This window comes from Salvia hispanica, chromosome 2 (assembly GCF_023119035.1).
Source record: "Salvia hispanica cultivar TCC Black 2014 chromosome 2, UniMelb_Shisp_WGS_1.0, whole genome shotgun sequence".
Lineage (NCBI taxonomy): Eukaryota > Viridiplantae > Streptophyta > Magnoliopsida > Lamiales > Lamiaceae > Salvia > Salvia hispanica.
In genome coordinates this window covers 9,897,147-9,923,507 of record NC_062966.1, presented here as the reverse complement: position 1 = coordinate 9,923,507, position 26,361 = coordinate 9,897,147, and the positions used below count along the sequence as shown (strand labels likewise).

Here is a 26,361-nt window from a genome sequence, read left to right as displayed (position 1 = left end):
TGCAGTGCAAACTAAATCGTCAACATGTTACTCAATCCTCTTTCTGCAATTCTTAAAGAAAACAAACTCGAGGGCCAAAATTACATAGAATGGAAACAAAATTTGGACATTATTCTCACGGCTGATGAGTACAAGTTCGTGCTCACTACTCCACGGCCTCCAGTGCCGGCGGCTAATGCCGCGCAGGCAGTGAAAGATGCGCATAGACGGTGGCATAAGGCGAATGAGATGGCTAAGTGTTATCTGTTGGCCTCCATGTCAACAGTGCTTAGACATCAGCATGCCGCCATGGCGACTGCCGCCGATATTATGCAAAATATCACAAATCTCTTTGGTACTCAGAATCGAACGGCTAAGTCTCAAGCCTTTCGAGTATCATGTGCAAGACTATGAAGGAGGTTTCATCTGTGCGGGACCGTGTCCTCGAGATGATGAGCCACCTCAATCAAATTGAGGTTTTGGGAGGCATCATAGATGCCGAGTCCCAAGTTACTATCATCCTTCAGAGTCTGCCCCCTAGCTTTCAGCAGTTTAAGCTCAACTTTGAGATGAACAAAAGAAACTACACCTTGGCTGAGTTGTTGACTGAACTTCAGTCGGCAGAGGATCTCATGAACCAAGCTAAGGTTGCGATGGTTAGTTCGACACATCGTTCCTCTGGCCCTAGGCCTGGCGCAGGAAAGAGGAAAGTGACGAACCAGATCGTACCTAAGGAAGCTAAGGTAAAGAAGAAGAGGAGGTCGGGAAAGAAGCAAATAAGAAAGTGTTTCAAGTGTGGTGAGAAGGGTCATTGGAAGCCAGACTGCCCCAAAAAGGGTAAGGCTACAGGTATGCACCAAGCTCTAGTTGTCGAGTCATGTTTGGCTTCGACTTCATCTCATACTTGGGTTATTGATGCACTTTTTATTAGCACTAAAAATACCTGCAAGTATACATGGTAGATCTAGTATAGCTAAAGGTCAGTACCGGGATATCGAACACGGGGAATATAGTTGCAACTGGCTATTATGTACTAAGCGTCAAATACTATCTAGAGAAACAAGAGAAGTTTTGGGTTTTTGAAAGTATAAACAATTAAAAGCAATCAAACAACTAAATGCAATTAAATCACAAAGATAAAGTATGAGAGATAAGAGAATTCCATGGATGTGCGTTCACAGTTATGGTTATACAAATTCCAACTACAATACCCTAGCACAGTTTATACTTTGAAAGGACGAGTCACCTAGCTTATGCTCATGCGATACAAACGTTGATTACAACATTAGGGTTGTCAATCCTAACACGTAACTCCAAAAGCTCCTAAGACCCTTGAAAAGTCCTCACTCTCAATTAACAGTGCTGTTTTAAGGGAAGCTAACTGTAGTGTCTACTAAGTGAATCTAACTCGCTAGAACTCTATCACAGTTATGAAGCAAGTTATATTAAATCATACACGATTGTGTCACTCAATCATGCAGCATCAAAACTACTTAGGGAAGAAACAAAGTAAAAACAAAACGGATTGAATACTTAGAGTTTGTATACTAGAAATCACCTTTCGAGTGATTGAATACTGTTAAAACTCTTATTTTATTTTCCAAAGGAATAAACAGATTATTTTTGTCATAATGTTATTATGTTTTACATGTAATGGATGTTTATTACATGTTTAAATGTATAAATAACTTAACAAAGTCTAAGTCTTTGTTTTAGTAGACCAGTAGTGGGCGTCGTTCACTTTAAGGTAACACGGTCAGTTCTCGAACAAAGAAAAAGAAGAATTTCACAACCTAGATAGACTTAGACTACCTATCGTGAAAGGTTGCAATGTCAGTCCGATTATTTCTAAGCCTTACTGAAATAATTTGGCGTTGGTGTGGTATAGCAATGAATGGATCAAACAATGAGACAGTCTTTATGCTATCTACTGAAAGACGAGGTCTTGTAAATTATTGTTTCTTAATCAATGTATGGTTAGCATTGAGCATACAGTATTGATTATGCACTACTATGACTTACCAAATGGTGCGGGTTTTTCGCAACCCAATAAGCCTAGTATATTGGTTAGTGGTGATTAATATCTAGCGGTGCTAGGATTGCTATTATGTTGAATTGTGTGCGAGGTGAGTCTCGTTTGATAACATCCTCAAGAGGAGCTTGAAATAAGGTTTTATTATTCGGAACCTAGCTAGTTGGAGTTTGATTACTCTATGAATAATAAATAAGAATTTCTTGTTGAGTCCACTCTTGGAATAAATAAGACATTAATTAATTAAGTCCATAGTGGACTTAATTAATTAATGGATATTTATATCTTAAGCGCGGAAAATAAATATCAAGCAATGGAAACCCGGAGTACTTATAATTTCGGATTTGGATGGGGAGTGCAATATTACTTCTGTAGTGGCTGCTTGTAATATTCCAATTATAAGCTTATATTAAATTGGGTTTAATTTAATTAGTAAAAAGCTAATTGGAGGAGCTCATATCCAAAACCTTCCATAGATCTCTGTCTGGGCCCAATATGTGACTTAATATAAATAGGAGAATAAAGGAGACAGAAAATACACTTGTTTTTCCATCAAAATTTTCGTCCCCCTCTCCTATACTGTGAGGGATGATTTTTCTCCTCCGTAGGATAGGTTTTCCGTCTTCTTTATTTAAGTCCTAGTATACTGGTGAGATCAGCCCACCCTGATATCAGTTTACAGTCCGGAAACCAGACAAAAGATCCGTGGTTTAGTACCGAAGATCTTCACGTGGAGAAGACGCTAGCTATCTTCGATTCTTTGGAGAATCATCAAGGTAAAATAGCTAAAACGTAGAAAAGCATGTTTTAGGTTTTAATTAATTTAAAGCATGATTTATTTGAGTTGTGAGCATGATACATGTGATAATTGCGCGAATAGAATTTGTCTAAATAATCCACTAAATAGATCATAATTATTATGTAATCGATTTATGCTTGCGCTTCCGCTGCCAACCCCTTCAAGACCTGCCCAAGGTTTACCGTACCGGCGGTTACGGTTCTGAACCGAAACCGTTACCCGAAACGAAACCGTGAAAATTTGAACCGTGGTTCGGTTCAGGTTCAAAAATTTTGGAACTGAAACCGTGCTGGAACCGTCGGTTCCGGGCGGTTCCAAACCCGAACCACGAAATAATAATAATAATAATATATTGTATTAAATATGTAAGAATCCTAAAAGTGGGAAAGAGAATACCTAAGAAAAGTTAGGATTCTAAATCCTGGAAAGTTATACTAACTTTCCTTGTTCCGGAATTTTGATTACTTTCCCAATTTGATTAAAAACCAAAACAAATACAAGAATTTAAAATATAAGGAATTAGATTACTTTCCCAGACAGAATCCTGACAACCAAACACGCCCTTAGAGAAATGTTATGCTGCATGCCTAATTTAGGCGCCTTTTGAGCGGTTGTATTCCACGTTGGAATATAGCCTGATTTTTAGGTGTTTTTATTTGAGGATATTATGTAATCTCCAATCTATTTAATATAGCATCTCTTTATTCGGAGTATATTATAGGCATAGTTTTATTTTCCTTTTTAATTCCTTCCCTTTGTATGTTTCTATCTTTTTTCTTAGATTTCAGAACTTGAAGTATCGTCTATTTTGTTTCTTTTATTTCAAAATTTGAAGTATCATCTTGTCTCTAAAATAAAAGGATTAAGTACTAGTATAATTGAACTATGTTAATAGAGGTAAAATTGGATTCTTTTGTTTCTCGTATTCATTTAGGAGAGAAGATGAAAATAGATGATGATGATGATGATGAACCTCAGACTTAGGTCATGTTTTGTTTTGTTCTTTATACACCAGCCGGTCAACCATTTTCCATTAGCTTATGTAAGGCCATCCACAATGGGGCGGACGACGCCATTGCAGCACCCCACCCTAAGCCCACTCCTTAGTTCGCGGACTATGCATCGTCCGCGGACTATGCACACATTTTTGCATAGTCCGGCCTATAGTCCGCCCCATTGCAGGGGGACGGACTATAGGCCTGACTATGCACACATTTTTCATTTTTTTTTTTTTGTATTTTCTTCTATATATATCACCAATTTTTTTTACTTCATTTCACACCTTTCACTTCACTCTCTTCCTCATCTCAATTTCTCTCTAAATTCAATAATGAATTCTGACAATTTCCATATTTGCAAGCATAAAATATAAAAAAAAATAAAAAATTAATACCGACAATAGGATATGCCTTTAATTTGTGGTGTTTTTATATTTTTATTCTTGCTAATTGATATATTTGCAAACATAAAAAATAGGATTAATGAATTTTTGTAGTGTTTAAATGTTCAAATAATAAATAAAATGCTTAGGGCGGGGCTTAGGGCGGGCTATAGTCCGCCCCATTACAGATGCCCTAATGTAGTTGAGTAATACTAATTCTTTCTTACACCAAGTTCTGTGATGCTACCTTGAAGCCTTGTACTGACATCACTCTCTTCTGCTTTGGTTATTTGTGGTGTAAGCATGGAGGGTCCAACCACTATTTTTCTTAAGAAAGTTAAATAACTCACATTGAATAGAATAAATCAGACTCACTCTGTGACGCCCCGGAATTTCGTTCCCTTCTTTCGAGATAAATCGGATTTAGTAGCTTAATTAATTTCGTTTAGAAGATGTGTAATCGTACATTCCTCGTTGTATTTCGACTTTGGAGTAATTTAAGTATTTCATTGAAAGAAATAAAGTGCAAGGAAATTATGTGTTCAAGGATAAAAGTAAAGCTATGCTTTTATTAGATAAATATTTGAGAAATAAGATACACAAGAATGTTGGAGATACATCTAGCACATGTTTACATATGTGAGAGTGACAACACACACATCTATTCTACACCATTTATCCTACTACTCTATTCAACAAGTTGGAAGTGGTCTAAATTGGTAAAAGAGACCAAAGAGCTACAAGAATAGACTCTCTTCCTTTTCCCCATGCTTCACCTCTCGATTTTGAAGCTTGCAAAGCTCCAAGGTGGCACAACCTACAAGGAAAAGTCCACTTACCCAATTAGTGATTGAACATGTACCATGGGTAAGACTTTAACCAAAAGTAAACCAAGAGAGTAATGAACAATTGTAGATTGAGAGAACAAGTCTCTACCAAGAACATGTGAGCATATCCTTCTCTCTGTCCAAGGATCAAATAGGGACAAAAAGGATCATGTGAGGATGAGCTCACAATGAGGTAAAACTACCCCCTCTAGCTAAGGCAAACAAGGCATGAGATCAGCCCCATAAGAATCATCCAAGTATTTCACCAAATTGGCATGGACATTTTTATCATCAAACACAAAAGGTGAGATAATCTCAGCTCTAAATAGAACCCAAGAGAATCTCAAGAACAGCCAAGAGAGAGACAGTCACACATACACCAAAGTAGTAAGAATAACATGAACATCAAGCTCAAAAGAGGGAGAGCTGGCAGCCCCAAAATCGGAGCCTTTGCCTCCAAGTCTCAAGCACAAACAGCCAAGAATAGAGCACTATATAAGCAGCCTCATCTCTCTTCTCCTCCCCACAAAATCGACACCCCAAACTCACATAAAGTCAAGGAATACAGCAAGGAAGGGAGGAGGAGCAAGGAGGAGATTCTGAGGCAGGACATCAGTCCCACCCAAGAGGATTCATCAAAGTGAGGTAACAACCTCAACACCCAATAACCTTTGCATCATGTAGAATAACAAATAGATAGCATAAGAACTTAGAAATTCCCATAAGACCCTCACATCAAGTATGGAACAGTAGCATAGATATCTAAAGGCTCATTTCAGAGAATAGAATCACCACAGTAGACTTCCTATGCAATAAGACATCCATAGCAAGAAAATTCACAATTTGGTTTGGAGCTAAGAATAATGGCAGAGTGGCCAAAATTAAGGACTCTTTCTAGTAGCCAAACTATTTCTCAAGATCAACATTAGAACAACATAATCAAATTCCCAGTTACCAAATAGTTCTAAATCAATATCGCAAAACAAGGAAATAAGTTTAAGGGAAAGGGGGAAAGAGGACTTAGCTTAAGTGTAAAATTGACCGGCGAGGGCGGGACTCCGAGGAGCTCTGCGGAGCAGCTGCAAGCCGCGGCTGAGAGAGGGAGGAGGAGGCGATGCCTCCTCTCTGCTGCCGGATTCGCCGAGGGAGGAAGCGTTCGGCAGAGGACGTGAAACGGAGGGCATTCGACGAAGGGCGTACTGCCTCCCGGAGAGATCGACGGAGCAGTGATGAGAGAGAAAGATAAAAGAGGAAGGAGGCGGTGGCGATGCGTGCCGAACGCTGCCGGCGACGCAGAGGAGGCGCCGAACGGAGCAGCGGCGGGCGCGAGGAGAAGACGCCGCCGTGTTTTTCGATTTGGGAATTTGTGAGAATGAAAGTGAATTAGGAGTGAGAAGTGCCGATGGATTGAGGTGAAGGATAAAGAATTTGGGCTGCCTCTTTTTATTTTAGTATGGGCCATTTAATTGGCTAAGTGGGCTGCTGGAGTTGACTTAAATTAAAATAGAAGGTGGGCCAATTTTTTATGAATGAGAGAAATAAGTGGAGCTTATATTATTGTTGGGCCAAGATTTAATTATGAGAATCTGGAATTATTTAAGAATTGAGATGGAGCTCAATTAATCAATTCCCGAAAAGTTACTAAGTTTCCGAAGATGGAAAATATTTAGTTGGAGCCCGAAGGTCGAGGAATAAATTTCCAAATAATTTATTTAGATTCCGGTAAAATAAAGTAGTAGAGTGGGAGACACGAAAGCCGACCGGCGTCGCCCCGCGACGCCATGGGCGGCCTTAAGAAAAATTCGAAGAAAAGAATTTTAGAAGAGACATTCCAAGAATTCATATTCTTGTAAATAAGGGCCAAGTATTTGTTTAGAGAAAATAGAATTTCTCCAAAGTTTATAAAGAGAATAAATAAACTCTGCAGAGTAGTAAAGCCGAGGTAGGATTAAGAAAAATCCTATAAGACGAGATTGAGGTATAGGTGCTATCCAATAGGATGCATGCGTTCTTTCTAAAGAAAAATAGATCAAGTATTAATTAGTGTGCTATGCTATTTATTTTCAAGGGATAAATTGCTCAAGGGCGAGTGAGGCCAAAACAAGTATTTGAGTTGAGACATAAGCATATTAGGTGGACTTTCTTTTAATATCCAGCACTATAGTGTGGATATAAAGCAAATACTTTTGAAGTTATGAAAAATCATTTTCTCAAAATGAAGCAGTGATTATTTTAAAGTTGTTGTCATGCCATAAAATATTTGTTTTGAGGCCTATCTGTTGGGGTTGTAGCCCGCGGGTTTTGGCGATGCCAGCCCGAGTTTAACGAATTCGGTTCCCAATAGGACCGCAAATCCTGTTCGGAATAACGTGCACGGGAGCCGTGAGCCATCAGCGGTTGGCCAGCGATGTGTCCGCTGAAGGTGGCCACCTTCACGATACACGATTCTCAGATAAGGCGAGAATTCAAAAGAACTTAGACTAATCAGTCAGACTTTTAGCTCACAAAAGAATTTAGTATGCTCGGGCCTCTTAAGAAAAACCCCCGTGCGATACTGTGGATGGATGACAACTATATACTGTATGTTTTGTTTTCGGCATGTGTCCACTGAGTACTCCTGTACTCAGCCCTGCATGTATTTATAAATGTGCAGGTTGAACGTCAGGAGGATGGAGAAATGGTCGGAGTCGATGCTACTAAATAATCCAGTGGATCTTTTACACGATTCGTGTCTTCATACACGAAGTCGTCTAGCATGGACTTATTCCGTTGCTCTTTTGTGAAGTGAGACATCTTAGAATCTCACCATCGAACTCTGATTTATTGATGTAATATTTAATCTAAGCTCTAAGACCATGTAATGGTATATTTGGCTTCTATTCTATGATATGATCGACTTGGCCTTCGGGCATATTCACAAGTTCTTTCCCCTTTTCTTTCCCCGTTTCTTTAATCCCTCTCCTTAGTCGCGATTCACCCGCTTTCGCTATCCTTAGCAAAGTGCGACCGTGACACACTCTTAATAGAAATATAGAATAAAGAGGTATACCATTAAATATTTAAATAGGCTGGAGATTATATAATATCCTCAAACAGAAACACCTAAAAATCAGACTATATTTCCAACGTGGAATACAGCCGATCAGACTATATTTCCAACGTGGAATACAGCCGATCACAAGGCGCCTAAATTAGGCGTGCAATATAACATTTCTCACTAGTACTATACAACATGTCCAAGTCTTTATTTAGGATTTGTTGCATATAAAAATACAAATTATGATCGAATTTTAATTTTTGATAACCAAATAAAAAAAATATGAACTGTATACTTTGGAATTTGGTTTAAGCTCAAAGTTTGCTAGCTAATTACTTGATAGTTTGGAGCTCGACGAGCAATCCAAAGATAACCATTATAAAATTGTTAATGGTAGCTTTCTAACGGTATCCGTTACAATGATATTATTAAGACCCTTTTTGCATATTAGTCCAGATGTAAAATGCCAATCGTCAAATATTTCATAATCCTCTATCAAGATATGGCCCAATAAGCTGTTTGGACTCAATAATTCTCTAATCGTACAAAATTACCTGCTATTTTGTTATGGTGTATTAATCTTTTTATAAGTGGGGTGAGCAATAAATACAAGATGACTTAATAGTTAATTCTTTGCGGATAAGGATCCAATCTAGTGTTCAACTTAAAACCACTCCATAGTGATTTTCTACACTACATACAACTGAAAAAAAAAACAAGTAAAATATGCATGAAAAAACTGAAGTATTTCATAATCATCACAAAACATAGGGAAGAAAAAACCCATACGCACTACCCATCTATTTTGGTGGTGTGTATCAACTATCAATAGATAATTCAATATCAACCTCACAAAATAGGAGATATTTAAACACCAAAACCTCAAACTCAATGGCCTAGCTGGATCCCAACTATCATATCTTTCTAAAAACCAATTAATCTCATCCAATTTGCATGCCCTTTTTTCATTCTTGAAATTGAAATAAAAGTCTTTTGAGCAAGATAACAAGAAAGAAGCTTTAACAAGGGAAAAAAGAGAGCTTTTATGATATACATGTAACTAACAATCATAATGGAAATCATTTGATTTCACACACCAACTACTATACATAAACAAGACAAGTGGAGTGAGCCATATATGTATTGCTAAACCCCTTTTATTTCTCTATCATTATACACAATCCAACTAACCAATCACCTTTCTTCACCAATTTCACATCCATCATTTCACCATCATCCTCCCATTAAGCAAAGTCCCACTTATTTATTAGTGTGTGGTATGTGCTCTATTTCGGGATTGATTCGGTTTTTGTTTTCATCCTAATTTTTTTACCAAAAATATAAAAGCAATTTCATAAAACAATTTTTTCTATTACACGTTTCAAAAATTCAATCCATCACTAATAAAACTAATAGATGTATATCGTGACAAGTCTAAATCTAAGCAATCCATGTAATCGGGGGAGCATGACAAATCACATATTGAGAGAGACATAAAAATATTGATTTCCCAATTGTAAAGTCCATAAAATTGGGAGAGCATTATAAACCTTATCTTTAAAATATCTTTTAAAATTATAAATAATCTTATTAGTTTCTTTACCAACATTATTAGTTCAGTATATGTTAAATTCTTCAAATTATTGTCCCAGATCGGCTTGGTAATGATCCTAACTTCTTTATATTAGTGTGGATAACCCTCCCCCTTACGAGCCTTTTAAGGGGTGAGTGACTCATTTCTAATATGGTATCAGAGCAGGACCCAAGTCGATGATGGTTTATCTCTTTATCTCTTCTCTTGTCTACCCACGTGATGGAAGTCCGATGTGTCAGTCCGGCCCACACGTGAGGGGGCGTGTTAAATTCTTCAAATCATTGTCCCACATCGGTTTGGTGATGATCCTAGCTTCTCTATATAAGTGTGGATAACTCTCTCCCTTATGAGGCCTTTTAAGGGGTGAGTGACCCAATTCTAATAGTATATATAAATGGTTTGAACTTTGGATGAATATGAGTGAAGATTCTAACTTTCTGAATATGGAGAATTTTAGCTATAATCTGAGATGTTAATTCGATATGATTTCATCTAAAACATCATGAACAAATCGCTTCATCATGGTATTTAAATACTAATTCAATCGATCAAAGTAACTAGTACGAGTTAAATTTTCAAACGCCAAATTACCCATTTTAAAATTTAGAATTAATAACATTTATTTAGGTGATTTAAAATGTGATTTGAATTGGAAGAAGGTGGCACATACATATTAATATCCACTCAAGGATTGTCATGATTGACATCAATCTCTTTCATGCAACACTTTTCAGATAAACTTTTACTAATCTTTAGTGAAAAGTCATTATATTGCAACTTTACATTGTCGTGCACAAAGTACCAAAGTGGGCTTCTTCCTTTTCTTTCTTTCTTTCTTTCTTTCTTCTCCTCCTCCTCCTCTTATTCTTTATAATTTGTTTGTCAAAAGGGGCAAAAATTTCTTTAAATCCTATTTAAATTCAGCATATGTTTAATAAATGCAAATGCCGTGAAATTAAGGGAAGTTGCTACATTTGATTGGTAAATGTAGTTATAACTTGAAAGCGGCATTATTTGGCCTTTTTTTATTTTATAGTGCACATTTTGAGATATATATTATTCTCAAAGGAAAAAAAATGATAAGTACAAATGTACGAATATGATAATACATACGGAGTTGTAATTAAAACAAGAGACTCAAATAAAATCTTACCACAGAAAAATCTTGCCGAATCTTTCCTTATCATGCAAGGTTTTTTTCCCCTAATTTTATTTAAAGTACCGCTTTAGGGATAAAATAAAACATAGTACAGCAACTTTGTCTCCGTATATATGCTCAATTCTCTAAAAAAAGGCCTAAAGCATTTAATACTACTACAATACCCAAAATTAAGATATAGTAGTATAGTACTAGTGATAAATAATAATCATAACAACAATAATAGATTTTGTTTTTACAAGAACTTTATTTAGTAGAGAATATTCTAAAAAAATTGACAACCATCAAAATCACGATACATTGTGGTAAATTATTACTCGTGAAACGCCGTCCATCGAGGAATTGTATTTTTTTAACCCACTAAGGTTAAGTTAGTGGAGGACAGTCATTTTTGGGGGTTTATTATATAGTATTTGACAAGCTTTTATGGGTGGAATAATAAATAAGATTATGCTCTGTATTAAGTATTTTATTACTCCTAAACTGTACTCCATACATTAGTTCTAAGTTTTGTGAGAAGTATTTGCTTCGAGTTTGAATCATATAGGGTATACTAGAAGCCAAAATCTTTCTTTTGCTAAGATGCAGTTGGTTGATGACTTGTTATTTCTAATAAATTATAATCACATAACGACATGATGCTTAATGTACATTTGTTTCGCTTATGTGCGTGGTGATTAAGAGTTTAGATAGAGATGTTTTTTTTTAATTGACCAAACCATTTTTAAAAAAATCGTCAATATTTATTACTCCCTCCGTCCTCCATTAGGAGTCACACTTTTGTTTCTGGACTCGTTTTATAAAAATGATATACTAAATAGTTAAAGTGGAGAAATGGTAAAGTAAGAGAGGGAATAATGTTGAGAAAAAAATCGTCAATATTTATTACTCCCTCCGTCCTCCATTAGGAGTCACACTTTTGTTTCTGGACTCGTTTTATAAAAATGATATACTAAATAGTTAAAGTGGAGAAATGGTAAAGTAAGAGAGGGAATAATGTTGAGAAAAAAATCGTCAATATTTATTACTCCCTCCGTTCTCCATTAGGAGTCACACTTTTGTTTCTGCACTCAGTTTTATAAAAATGATATACTAAATAGTTAAAGTGGAGAAATGGTAAAGTAAGAGAGGGAATAATGTTGAGAAATTTTCTCAACATTATTCCCTCAACATTATTTCCTCTCTTACTTTACCAATTCTCCACTTTAACTATTTATTATCATTTTTATAAAACGAGTCCAGAAACAAAAGTGTGACTCCTAATGATGGACGAAGGGAATTCTTAACTTCTTATCTTGATAATTCATATTGGAATTCCCGTATTGCTCTCACAATATAAAATTACTTAAAAAGTTACCTCTGCCTTTCTAATTTACTTAAAATGATGATCGAACTCTTCATAATTTATGTTAAGCAGAACAACTTTATAGAAAAATAATGGATTAGTGGTTTCTGTTGTCAATTGTTGTTTTGCTTTTTTTTTTCCCCTCATTCCTTTCGTATTGTTGGTTTGGTTGCGATGCCGTGGTCTCAAAAGGGTCTGGAGAAGTTCTGAAATACAACCCCTTCCAAGTTCCATCCGCAAAATATTGTTCGAGTTTGACTCGGCACGAATTTTAAAAAATGTGAAGAAAAGTGAATGGAAAAAGTTAGTGAAGTGTGAATCCCACATTTACATATTAGTTTTATAATAAAATGTGCGTGTAATAAGTTAGTTGAAAGTGGAGTCAATTTACCAAAAATGAAAAAAAAAAAAAAAACAAAGTGGACAACATTTCGCGGACGGACCAAAATGGTCAAACTAGACAACATTTTACGAATGAATGGAGTATTATTTCTGCTTTGGCTTTTATGTGTTTTTTCTGTTGTAGCACAGTCTTATTGATTGCTCTGTTGTACTCCCTCCGTGCCACAAAAGATGTCACACTTTCCTTTTTAGTTTGTCCCAAAAAAGATGTCATATTTCCTTTTTTAAAAAAAGTTCTCTCTGACATGAATATAAAAATTATATTTTCTTTCTCCATTTAAAACACAAAATAAAACTTTCTAAAATCTCATGTCACCCCACAAGTGTGACATCTTTTGTTGGACGAAGAGAGTACTTTATTTACTATTGTCAATAATAGGTTGAACATTCTTCTAGAAAAAAGTATTTGACATTCCCCGTCTTTTTACAAATACGGTATATTTGAATTGATTTTAGATTTAGCCTAAAATTCAAATTTGGTCCATTAAATTTATCCTAAAAAACTTTTTGGTCATATTCATTAAGTGCATTACCATTTGATCACAAACAATATATTTTGATCTATAATTAATATTTACATTAACTTTAACGGTGAAATATGTTTTGACCAAATTAATTACTTAACTATGAATCTAATTGACCAGATTAACCTAATTAATTTAATATTAAAATTTATAAATATTTTTTACCTATAATTAAATTAAATTAAATTATATCTATTTTAAAATAATCAAACTAAGTACAAAGTGAAATATATTTACCTATATATTTTACCATAATAAAAATTTAAATTAAAACTGTGAATATTTTTAAATTTTTTAATTATATGTAAAAACTATTTTATGAAATTAGTATATTTTTATTATCGGTAAAAAATACTTTAAATTTTAATATTAAACTAATTAGTTTGATATGGTCATTTGGATTCATATAAAGTACTCTATTCGTCTGCCAATAGGAGTTATGTTTGAGTTCAACACAAGTTTTAAGAATTATGAAGGCACTTCGAGTGGAATAATATAGTGGAATGTGAGACTTATTTTTATATAATAGTTTTATAATAAAATGTGAGTGGAATGTGTTAATGTAATGTGAGGTTTATGAAAAGATAGACGATTCTACCATTTATAGAAACTGAAACGAAACTCCTAATAGCGCACGAACTAAAATAGTAAATTGGGATTTCTAATGACGAACTAGAGGTAATTAATTTCATCGAAATATCAGTTTAAATTAACAGAAATATTAATTTTGGATCAAAACATATTGTTTAGAATCAAAAGTTAATGGACTCAATGTATAATAACCAAAAAGTATTTTAGGCCAAATTAACGTAATAGATCAAATTGGAATTTAAACTTTAATCTTAAATTTATAATAATATAATAAGTATAACATACAACTAAATTGTTAGTTTTGTACAGTGATGTCACCCTAAAAAGATCACATTAAAATATAATGTATGTGCAAACTTCTTCTTTTTTTTTCTTTTTTTTTTCTTTACATGACTTTCCACCTTTACAAAAGAGGAACAATCCAAAGACTCATCCACATTAATTACTCAAGTTATGAAACTAAAAAGGCAAGGAAAAATTAAAAACACTAATTAATTATGATAGATACCGTTAGGTTAAGATCCTCCCCTTCTTTATAAAAAAGAGAGTAAAATATAAAGAAAGAGAAAGACAAAATCTATCACTAATTCGTAAGGGCTAAAGGGGATGGGATTTGGCAAATAGCAAGTCCACTTCGACGGTATATTACTTGGATTTTCTAATTTGATACTAGTAAATTCCAATAGTTTTAGAAATCATTAGAACTTTTGGTGGGATTATCAATAACCTATGGAATTTCAACAACAATTAAGAGCTAATAACTGATTCGTTAGGCAGATTTCAGAATCCTATGCTTGGTTAGAGATAAGTTAATTATACTTATGAGAAGCATTAACATAGTAATCACCTGTAATAGTAGTAAAAAGTGGGATTGATCGTGACTGATTAAATATTTTTGGGACCCATTGATATTAGTCACAACGTAATAAATCATGGTGTGACTGAATAATCCAAATTGGCTGATATGAATGGACCCTAACATGAGACAAAATAGTTAATTGCATTTAAGAAAATTGGCTTAAATGGGCCATGCATTTTAATTTGTCTATCGAGGGAGATATTTGTTAAATAATAAAAATTTGACTCAGAATTAGAATATCAAATCTGTAACTCATACAATTTGACATGCCGAATTACAATTAACAGTATTGTTTTTTCTTATGGGTCATTGATGAAACTCAAAATGGATTCTGGATCAGTACTAATCACTATTTTTCTAGATCGAATTGAAAGAGCTAGGTTTTTATTTTGGAAAACATTTTCTGTAATATTTTTAATGTGTTACTTAATAATTTAATTAACATTAATGTAGCATCTAGACTCGTTGGTTGTTGTTTTGTGTTATGTAAATGAATATGCAAAGAGTGGGGTGGTGAGCATCGTCACCGTCACGCATGGGGAATTTTCGTACTATCACTAATGAAGATTAGCTTACGTCACTAAATATTATATTGAGTTTAAGGTTAATCAATTAGATAAATGTTAGTATTGCTATATGGTGGTGTGTCGTGTGATTAGGCCTACTGCCTAACCCTAGCTCTAGGACACCGATGAGTTTATATTCTTTTACACACCCATAATTGTAGATTAAATAATTTCATTAATGCCTACATATACAATAATCTTACCTAGCTACACTTGAAAATTCAGGCACTTTGAAGTGAACCATAGTGGAGTACATGTATTCAATCACAAATGCATGTACTATTAATCATCACAATTTACATAACGAATTAATTCACTTATCATTTAGCAAATTTAGGCTTTATCCCTGGAATCCAGGTTTTGAGATGAGGTTCGAATATTTGGATTTAACAATACAACAAATACTATTAAAATCTCATCTTATTTGGAAGCCGAAAGTAGGATGATGATTCTTCACAATGTTTCATTTTAATTCCAATCTCATCTTATTTAGTGCATTCCCTCCTCCACCCATAATTAAGTGTGGTCTTTAACTTTAAGTATATTAATATGCCCCTTATTTTTAAACTCCATTTATACTCAAAATACTAACAAAAATTCAACTTATACTGGCCCAAAACCATTAAAATCACTGATTAGAGATATCCATTTCAACTATTTTTACTAGTAATTAAAATACACTTCTTAGTAATTTGTTAAAACACCATATTATTATCAGGATTCGGTGATTCAGGGTATAATATTTAATTTAATTTAATAAATAAGCATTAGGTTAGGCGATAGCTAGGCATAGTTGAGAGTATTTGAATAAATTAAATATCACTATCATTAGCGTGGAGTATAAATGATGAGATAGCATTCTAGCTAGTGAGAGTATATCACTGCAGTCTGCAGCTAACTTACCTAGAGAAAATGATGGAGATGAGGTTGCACTAGTTTTCTTGGAAAATAAATTAATAGCGACTTTTCCTTTATTTAAACGTATGAGTGCAATTCTAAATTTTGTACTCCATTTCAGTAATCAGAAGTGGGTTATCATAAGTTTATCCTTCACCTTTATGTAAACACGTTAAATTTCCGGCCAAATCCAAATCTTTCCAATCATCCACCAAATCCAAATTTCATTTTTAGTGTAGAAATTTTTTTCAATCTTACTATAAAACCAACTAATTTTGCATTTCGATCTCTATGAAATAACACTAAATATAGGTGTGTATTGTAGCTAGTGTAAATTTTTTTGAGAGATATACTTAAAAGATGGTATAAAATTTAAATTTAGTGAAAATAATAGGAGTAAAATTACATTTTGATGCGACATATACTTAAAAATGAGTTTGAGTTTGAGTTTGATGAGTTTGAATTTAAGTTTGATGTAAATATATAGTTGGATATGGTCAGTGGCGGAGCCACGGTGGGGCCAGGGGGCCTTGGGCCCCTCAGCCATTCGAATATTCCCTGTATATATTATATGTATGATAGGCTAAACATGTTTCATGCCTAGCTCAGTTGGTCTTGATGGCAGTTTTTAGACCAGGCTTCCCTAGGATCGATTCCCCTTTTCCGCAATCGTGTTCTTAATTTCTTGTTTCTCTTGGATTCTGTTTTTTAGATTTTCTTAGTAATATTTCTTGTTTCTCTTGGATTCTGATTTTTAGATTTTCTTAGTAGTAATATTTCTTGTTTCTCTTGGATTCTGTTTTTTAGATTTTCTTAGTAATTACTCGGCATATTATAGGTAGTTTATATAGTCTGAGTATTATCGATCAAAACGATGGTTAAATATAGGATTTGAAAAAATAAAAAGAAATTAAATATATTTGAGTATTACTTTCATTATTTTATTTAAAAATTTGTTTATGCAGTTAGATTAAAATTATTTAGTGCGCCGAGAAGAAGAAGAGGGCAAATTATTTCTAGTCGGAACCGCGTTTAATGAGCATAAATTAAAGACAGCGCATGATTCAGGTCAGATAGTAAACATTACCGAACTTCGGTAACTAAATCTATTTTTATAGTAGTATTTTATAAAAGATGGGGTATATTATTAATTAAAGTGATATATGGATCATTTTAAAAAAAATAAGACTTTTAAGTATTAGTAACTTAATAAATTAAACATCTAAATAGAAAATACACTATAAAAAGTACATAAATAATAAAATTACATAATTACTAAATTCTTTACCAATTTTTGTATCTAACTACTAATATTGATTGAATATTTTATGTTTTTTAATATGGTTATAAGAAATTTTGTTTGTGTGTAAAATTATGATTTAATAACTTCAAGAAATCGAAAATAAATTTTAAAATAGAAAAACACACAACACACATACGGTTGGCAACGTGTGGCGTACACACACGTGGGCTGCCAAACACGGCCAATGAGCCGCACTTGCGGCCCTTTTCCTCCCAACTGTGATTGGCCATTGATATGGGCCAGCCCCTCGCTGCACTAGCAGTAGCTGTGCTCTAGTTTGTTGGTGTGGAATGAGATCTCCAAAAGAGGTGGAACTTTTAGATATTGAAGGGACGTAGATTTCAAGTTTGGCCCAACTATTTTTTGCTTCATACTATACAGTTAAAACCAGGATACTCTACGAAATTTACAGTTAAAAGTTGCTCAAAATAGATGGATGCAGCCCTAAAAATAGATATACAGTTGTTGACTATATATTCCTTTAAGTGCAACATTACAGCAAGAAAAGGAGCTATAGAATATAGTCTTCCTTGATGCTCTCTCCAGCCTTCCCACAGAGAATTCCCTCCTCCTCCGCATCGAAGCTCGAATGCACGCTGTACACCACGTACACGAGCACCGTGAGGCCCGAGAAGAACCCGAATCGGACATAAGATCCCTTGTTCAGAGCACCCAACAAGAATATGTTGAGAAAGATCGATACGGATGGTATCCACGGCATGAATGGGACCCCCCAGTTCTCCGGCTTCCAGGCCTGCGGAACCATGAAGAGGAACACCTGCAGGAGTGCAATGGCCGCAGCCACACAAGCTGCGAGCATCACGGCCTTGGGCTTGCCGGTTGGCGCGAAGCGCCAGAGCAGAGTGAACATGACGCAAGTGAGTGAGAAGCAGAGCAAGAAGGACAGGGTCGGCCATGGATTCGTCGTCCCTACGGCCACATAGCGTCGGTATATCACTGCATTGGCCACCATGTAGAACACGAAGAGAGTCCCGATGGATACCAAATCCAGCAGGATATCTAGATCGGTAAACAGAGCGATGGCTGCTGTCAAGATCCCTGCACATCATCATCAATCAACTTGCAATTTTCATTATCTAGCAAGAATAACAAAATCTTGAAAAAGTCAAGTGGCGATGGAGAGTTCAACAGGAATATATTCTAAATCAGGAACTGAATTCGCTATCTCTAGAACTATCCTAAAATAGCCAATTAAGTCTGAGATATGGAATCAAGAATCGTTTGAATTTCATAGTCAAAAAAGGCACGGATCCCTTGGAATCCGCATAGTTCCTCAATCTCACCAGATAATGATCATATCTATCAGTTGGATCATCTTGTCAGTGTCAGCAAATACCCAAAGCAATAGTTTCATCCACTTGCTCAAAAAGGAGAATTTAAGTAAAAATTGCAAAGTTCTCCGGTTGTCAACGTTTTTACCATTGAACACCAAAAAATGGCGTTTAGTATTACTCCTAGTTTTCATAGTCTAAATAATTCAACGTCAAAGATAGGCCCCGCAGCTAAAAGGAAAAACAGTTTTTTTGGCGGCATCAAACACACTCTCTTCAAGTGGGCCTATTTTACAACAGCCATACTTGAAATGATAGAACAAACAAGCAAATAGTATAATTGTTTCCACATAAATTAGAAGGGGAGGGCCTCCAAATCTTGGAAAAACGACCAAAATCTAGACCGAAAAAGAAAAAATTCAATATTTCCGTCTCTGTCACACACATCAACGCTCACATGATTACCACCTGGAATCTAAAACATTTTATCCACCATTAGCATTAGCGGTGGGGCACCGAGATTAAACATTTCCAAGCATATAGTGATAAAACAGTTTTATAAAAAGATGAAGAGAGAGAAAGTAGTACCGAGAAAGGAGGAGGCGTTGACAGGAGTAGAGGTGGAAGGGTGGACCTGAGCAAACCAAGTGGGGACCACGCAAGACCTCCCGATGACGCACATGTAGCGAGCCTGACCCAGCATCGCCACCAACAGTGACGTCACGATCCCGAAACTGGCCCCCACACCGATCACATTGGACACCCACTTCACCCCCGATGGCCCCTCCGAAAACGCCCCCGAAAACGGCGCATCCGCATCGATCATATCGTAAGGGAGGAGGGCCGACACCGACGCCGCCATCAAGCAGTAGAGGACGCTCACGATCACCACCGACCCCGTCACTCCGATCGGGATGTTCCTCTCCGGATTCTCCACCTCCTCCGCCATCGTCGAAACGGCGTCGTATCCGATGTAGCTCACGTACACCACCGCCGCCCCGCTGAACACCCCCGACGCCCCGAAAGGGAAGAATCCGCCCGCATTTTCCGGATCCCCCGGCTCCGTGAAGTTCACCAGCTTCCCTCTCCAGAATCCCGCCGCTATCACGAAGGCGATGAACAGAATGTGCAGCGCCGTCAGCGACATATTCACCCACGAACTCTCCTTCGTGCTGTAACAGATTATGAATGTGATGAGCAGCACCACGATGACAGCGATGAGGTCAATCTCGTTGTAACCCCTGGGAAGGGAGTGGATGGTGAAGCGGAGCTGGGCGTTGGCGGGGAGGCCGAGGGCGGTGCCGAGGTAGGAGGTGAAGCCACGCGCGACGGCGGCGTTGGAGAGGACGTAGTCGACGATGAGATTGGCGCCGGTGAGGAAGGCGGGGAACTCGCCGAAGGTGACGCGGATGTAGCTGAAGGAGCCGCCGGCGACGGGCATGTCGACGGCGAACTCGGTGTAGCAGAAGGCGGAGAGGAGGGCGCAGAGGCCGGCAATGGCGTAGGAGAGGACGACGGCGGGGCCGGCGCAGGTGTGGCTGGCGCGGCCGGTGGTGACGAAGACGCCGGCGCCGACCATGCCGCCGACGCCGAAGCCGATGAGGTCGTGCCAGGCGAGGGATCGCTTCAGTTCGGAGCCGGAGCGGGCGCGGACGCGGTTGGTCTCCTCTAAGGAAGTGGAGACGGAGCAGGCGCGGCGGCGGAGGCGGTTTGGGGTGTCGGAGAGGGCGTGGAGGTAGGATTTGAAGCTGGAAAAGGAGTGAGGACGGCTGCCCATTCTCTTTTCTTTTCTCTCTCTGTCTAATCACCTTACTATGGTTGACTGTGTTTTTGTGTGTATATATAGAAAAGAGAAATGGGACACGGAGAACAATCGGCAACTTGGTTAAACTTGGGAGGAACCGAAATTAAAAGGGGCAGCGTTTGCGGCTCCCAATTAAAACACTTTTTAAAGAAAAGAGAGTTATGGAGAGATTATTTATCTAGATAGCAACAGTTTCTTTTCTTCAGAGATTTCAATTAAACAATTTTTGCTTTAATCTTAAAGTCCGTGTATAAAATGTACTATTTCATAAAGTTATCATGATTTTTATAATGTCGTATTTTAGTAGCTGGTAGAAATGCTTGCAATGGAACTTATAAAAAAGGAGCTTGCTTACCTACTTGTAAGATTTAAATCAGTCTAGAACAGTTACAAGTAATACAAGATTACACAAGATCTAACTATTTAATCTTCAAGCAGCACCAGACCTTAGAGATTCAAGCCTGAAACACTTAGTACACAGATAGAAAACATTCGATTTGCAATTATAGTGTCACTGACAGTTAAAATCTAAAAGAGAAACAAGAAATCAAGTAAGAAATCAAATAGGCTCAGGTTGCACTAGGTACAACTACACAGGCCTATTTATCCGACCGTCCAATCCCTTGTTCACTGATCGGTTTGGCACACTTAGGAGAATACAATTATATAACAGCAGTTGACAAATCTGCTCCACCTTATCCACTATAACCCTAGATCCAGCAACCGCTTGTTGCAGAACAACCCAGGGATCAAAGCCACGGCCAAACACCACACTTCAAGTCTCCAGACTTCCAGGAACCACCAAACAAGGTTAATCTATCTTGACCAGAAACCAGGATTCCCTCACACTCAACTAATCATTGACTCAGTGTATATACACACGCAGAACAGAGGAAGGAAAGAATCACACTCTCAAGCTTGTAGCACAGAGAGATCACAGGAGAAGATGAAGCACACAAACCCTAATTTCACCACTCAAGATTCAGAGAGAAGAGAAAGAGACAGAATCGAATTAGGGAGATGAAAGAGAGGCTGGGAGTATATAAAAGACTCAGTGTCAACACCCCACCAGAAGTTGCCACGTAGCTTGGGTTTTCAAAGAGTTGGGCTCAAGTCCAAGTTGCATCTTGGGCTGGTTACTAATGGAGCTGACTGGGCCAGCATTTAAGGGCCATACTATTACAATTCTCCACCTTGGACCTTATCAGATCAGTGAGAGATTCGACATGTGCTCTTCATCCTTGCCTGTTGGTGTTTGCTAAGTCAAGGACTAAGCAAACACCCTTTTCCACAGTCTTTCTACCAAACGTATACATAAGTATATAATAAAAGATAAACAAGGAAAATTATACCTGACCATATTACCTAGCCAGAGTAAATGTGGAGTTTTCGAATGCAGGATAGCAATTTCTCCACTGAGAGACACTTAGTCCCCATATCAGCTGGGTTGTGATGAGTGTGAATCTTTTCCAGCTGAACCTCACCTCTTTCCACTATGTCTCTGATGAAGTGAAACCTTACATCAATGTGCTTGGTCCTGTCATGAAAGACAGGATTCTTGCACACTTGTATAGCTGACTGGCTATCAGAGAAAACAACAATGGGTTGCTTGAGAAATTTCAGTTCACCCATCACCCCTTTTAGACACAAAGCCTCTTTCATTGCCTCTGTTATGGCAATGTACTCAAACTCAGTAGTGGAGAGTGCCACAATATGTTGCAATTGTGACTTCCAGCTTATACAAGATCCACCAAGTGTGAAAACATAAGAGGTAGTGGACTTCCTCTTATACCTGTCATTGGCATAGTTTGAATCTACAAAACCACAAAGGTTAGTATTACGCACACTTGAAAAATTCAAACCATAATGAACAGTATGTTTCAAGTATCTCAGTAACCACTTTAGAGCTTCCCAATGAGGCTGTCCAGGATTGGACATGTATCTTGATAGGCATGACACTGAATAAGCAATGTCAGGCCTTGTGCTCACCATCAAGTAAATTACTGATCCAATAGCATTAGAGTAAGGAACACTCTTCATCTTTTGGATCTCACTATCATTCTTAGGGCACTGATCCTTACTAAGGATGAAATGAGCAGCCAAGGGAACAATGAAAGGTTTAGCATCTACCATATTAAACTTACTGAGAATCTTTCTTACGTAAGAGCTTTGGTTTAAAGTCAACTCCTTCTTCTTGTTGTTTCTCACAATGTCAATGCCCAAATTTTTTTGAGCATCTCCTAAGTCCATCATATCAAAGTTAGTACAAAGCATATTCTGAACATGTTTGATAGCAGAAGTACATGACCTATAATAAGCATGTCATCAACATACAAGAGAAGAAAAACAGGAGCAGAAGAATTAAGGTCCTTGAAATATAGACAATGATCAAATACACTCCTAGAAAAGCCTAGGTTCTGCATATACTGATCAAACTTAATATTCCATCTCCTTGGTGACTGTTTTAAACCATACAAAGCCTTCTTCAAGAGACACACATGATCAGGGTATTTAGGGTCAACAAACCCCACAGGTTGACACATGATCAAGATCACCATGTAAGAAAGCAGTTTTCACATCCATTTGTTTGAGATCCCAGTCAAAATAAGCACATAATGAAAGCATTAACCTAACAGTTGTAAATTTTACCACATGGGCAAAGATTTCTGGGTAGTCTACCCCCTCTTGTTGAGTGAAGCCCTTGGCAACAAGTTTGGCTTTGTACCTCAAGCCATTTAGCTCCTGTTTCAACTTGAAAAGCCACCTGCACTCAACAATAGTACAATCTTTAGGTCTTGGCACTAAAATCCAAGTTTTATTCAAATATAAGGATTTCATTTCATCTTTCATGGCTTTTAGCCACTTAGGATAAAACATGGACTTAAGGGCCTATTTATATGACTGGGGCTCATCACCATATGACTCATAAACATTGAAGGCCAGAGCTATCAAGTTCATTTCATCAGACCATCTTTTGGGTGGTCTAACATTTTCCCTTCTTGCCCTATCTCTGGCCAGGACATAATCAGGAGGGACATTCACAACATCAGATTGTCTGGATGTAGCACCATCTTGAGTCTCATCAGCATTCAATTGGGGTTCTTCAGGTTTAGACTCATCCTGCAGAAAACCTTTATTCTGTACAGGCTCAGAGGTCAGTGAACCCTCCACCTCAATTGGTGTGGGCACCACCTCATCAGGAGAGTGCTCCACCTCACTTGAGGTACCATTGGGCTTAGATTTAATAGAATCAATACAACAAGGGAATTCAGATTCATTAAATATCACATCCCTGCTCACAGTAACTTTGAAACCTGGTTCTTCTCTAAGGCACACCCTGTAGCCCTTCACACCATCAGGATAGCCCAAGAAGACACACTTCCTGGACCTTAGTTCAAGCTTATCAGTCTTTGAATGTGTAAATGCACTGCATCCAAAAACTCCCAGATATGAAAGGTTAATATTTTTACCCTAAAAAACAGACTCAGGACACTTTCCCTTTAGAGGGACAGAGGGGGATCTATTAACCAAGTAAGCAGCAGTGGTAATAACTTCTCCCCAAAACTTTTTTGACAAACCACTTAAAGAGAGAAGGCATCTAACTCTATCTAATAAAGTCATGTCCATCCTTTCAGCAACACCATTCTGTTGAGGGGTGTAGGGGACAGTCCTATGCCTCCTTATTCCTAACTTAGAACACAAATCATCCATTTGCTGATTATAAAACTCCAGGCCATTATCAGTTCTAAGAGTTCTAACCTTCTTTCTAATTTGGTTTTCAATTAAACACAGCCAATATTTGAATTTTTCAAAGACAACAGACTTGTTTTTCAACAAGAAGACTCAAACTTTTCTTGAAAAATCATCAATAATAGACAGGAAATAAGAGCACCCCCATGAGTAGTTACAGAAGCAGGCCCCCCAACACCAGCATGTAAATATTCAAGAACATCAGTGCTGGAACAGGTAGGCACAGAAGAAGGAAAGACAACTTTATGTTGCTTTCCCTTTACACATGTATCACAGAAAGGTAAAGGCATGCTCATTACTAGATAAAATACCATCTTTGGACAGAATATGCATGCCTTTCTCACTCATATATCCTAGTCTATTATGCCAAAGCACAGTAGAATTACTCTTAACAACATTGATAACAGGTAAATCACATAAGGGCTTGGCTGAACACACATAAAGATTATTTTTCTTAACAGCTTTAAACATGCACAAGGAACCCTTAAGGATTTTCATCACCCCATTTCCCCATCTGCCTTCTAACCCTTCTGACTCCAGTGCAGAACAAGACATGAGATTGTACTAGAGGCTAGGCACATATTTCACATTATTCAAGGTATGGATAGATCCAGAGTCAAACTTCAGGCAAACTTGACCAATGCCTTCAATCCTGCACTGCTTATTGTTTGCCATAGACACAAAACCATTAGTGACAGGAGTTAATTTAGAAAATAAATCCTTGTAGGGAGAAATATGATATGTACACCCAGAATCAACAAGTCATTCTGACTTGTTGAATCCTGAGTTCAGGGAAACATTTACGGATGTAACATCACAGTGCATAAAGCAAGTGCCTTTTTCATCATCAGATTTTACAAGGCTAGCAACCATGTCAGAATCAACCTTTTTATTCTTTTTCAATGGACACTCCTTACTAAAGTGTCCAAGTTCATGGCATTTAAAACACCTCTTGGACTTTTTGTAGTCTTGGGAGGAGGATCTTGATTTACTCCTGTGATTCTTCCTGTTTCCTTTGTCAGAAGTCTTATCATTGGATTGCTTATCCTTTGACTTGGTGTTGGGTCTACCCCTGACTTGGAAAGCCTTATCAAGAGCAACTTTAGTGTCAGATTTCTCCTTTAATTCTAGTTCATTTGATTTTAAGGCACTAACAATCGTATCAAGAGTGACATTGTCTCTCCCATAGTTAATTGCAGCCTTAACATTACCATAGGAATTTGGAATAGCATTTATAAGAGCAATAGTAGTATAATCATTAATATTCTTGTCCCCGGACCTCTAAATATCTAACACAAGCTTTGAAAAACAGTCAAGATTTTCATCCATGTCCTTAGACAAATCTAATTTGTACTTAAAAAGTTTTTCAAGCAATTACATGCGATTGGACAAAGAAGTTTCAGTATACAACTCATCAAGCTCATCCCAAAGAGCTTTAGCAGTCTCAACAACACCAACTTTTCTAATAACAGGATCACTTAAACATAAGAAAATAGTAGATAAAGCTATCTCATTCATCTCAGCCTATTTGGTAGCATCTTCAATAACAGATCCATCTACAACTTTGTAGACTTTCTGCTGAACAAGAACACATTTCAGCTTTTCCTTCCAGATACTGAAATCAGTTTTCCCATTGAAGGGAACAAGGCCAAAGGGGAGGTTAGAAATTATAGAAAAACCCAAAGACCACAAGGCCACAAATAAACAGAAGTAAAAGAAGAAAGATTAAGCGAAGACAAAAGTTGATGGATGATTATTCTTCACAATAACAAACACAGCAAGAAGTTACACAACAGTGCATCAAGGTCAGGATTTACCAGTTCACAAACACTCGATTATTCGAGGGCGCAGGGGGTCACTGACAGAGATTCTCAGCTCTGTTGCAACCACACGTTTTAAAACTTCCACTGCCCCCAAGAAGAGAAGAAGAGATTCAATCAAAACCAAACAGGAAACAGAGACAGCACAGCGGAACCAGGAGAAAAGAGAGAAAACAAGAGAGAGAAGCCAAACTACAATACCTGAGCAAGAGATCGAAATAGAGATCCCTTGTATTACCAGAAAACACACCGTACCCTCGGCTGAACTCCAACCGTGGCCCTGATGCCACTGTTGTTGGAAATAGTGTAGCCTTTACACGGGCAACTCTTGCTATTACAAAAGAACCAAAAACTAGAAGGTAAATAAAACAAAAGAAATACAATAAGAGAACAAGATGCA

The 26,361-nt window shown here is 37.1% G+C and overlaps 1 protein-coding gene and 2 long non-coding RNA genes across 3 annotated transcripts; 1 reads left to right on the top strand and 2 right to left on the bottom strand.

Annotated features, from left to right (window-relative positions):
• Positions 1–4,740: 4,740 nt before the first annotated feature.
• On the bottom strand, positions 4,741–5,351 carry LOC125204726. The gene is made up of 2 exons (XR_007173623.1): positions 5,128–5,351; positions 4,741–5,008 (listed from the first exon to the last, which is right to left on the bottom strand). It is a non-coding gene; the product is annotated as an uncharacterized LOC125204726 (long non-coding RNA).
• A 205-nt stretch (positions 5,352–5,556) lies between these two features.
• On the top strand, positions 5,557–7,929 carry LOC125204727. The gene is made up of 2 exons (XR_007173624.1): positions 5,557–5,663; positions 7,672–7,929. It is a non-coding gene; the product is annotated as an uncharacterized LOC125204727 (long non-coding RNA).
• Positions 7,930–17,700: 9,771 nt separating this feature from the next.
• Positions 17,701–20,477, bottom strand: LOC125204073 (cationic amino acid transporter 7, chloroplastic-like). Its single transcript, XM_048102616.1, has 2 exons — positions 19,176–20,477; positions 17,701–18,354 (listed from the first exon to the last, which is right to left on the bottom strand). The coding sequence occupies exons 1-2, from the start codon at positions 20,362–20,364 to the stop codon at positions 17,807–17,809; spliced, it is 1,737 nt and encodes a 578-aa protein (XP_047958573.1). The 5' UTR covers positions 20,365–20,477; the 3' UTR covers positions 17,701–17,806.
• Positions 20,478–26,361: the final 5,884 nt, after the last annotated feature.

Bases quoted from the DNA above. Each gene is read 5' to 3' on its own strand.
- LOC125204073 (XM_048102616.1), bottom strand. From the start codon at position 20,364: ATGGGCAGCCGTCCTCACTCCTTTTCCAGCTTCAAATCCTACCTCCAC. The intron at 18,355-19,175 runs GTACTACTTTCT...GATGATGTGCAG, and splicing joins CAACGCCTCCTCCTTTCTCG to GGATCTTGACAGCAGCCATC.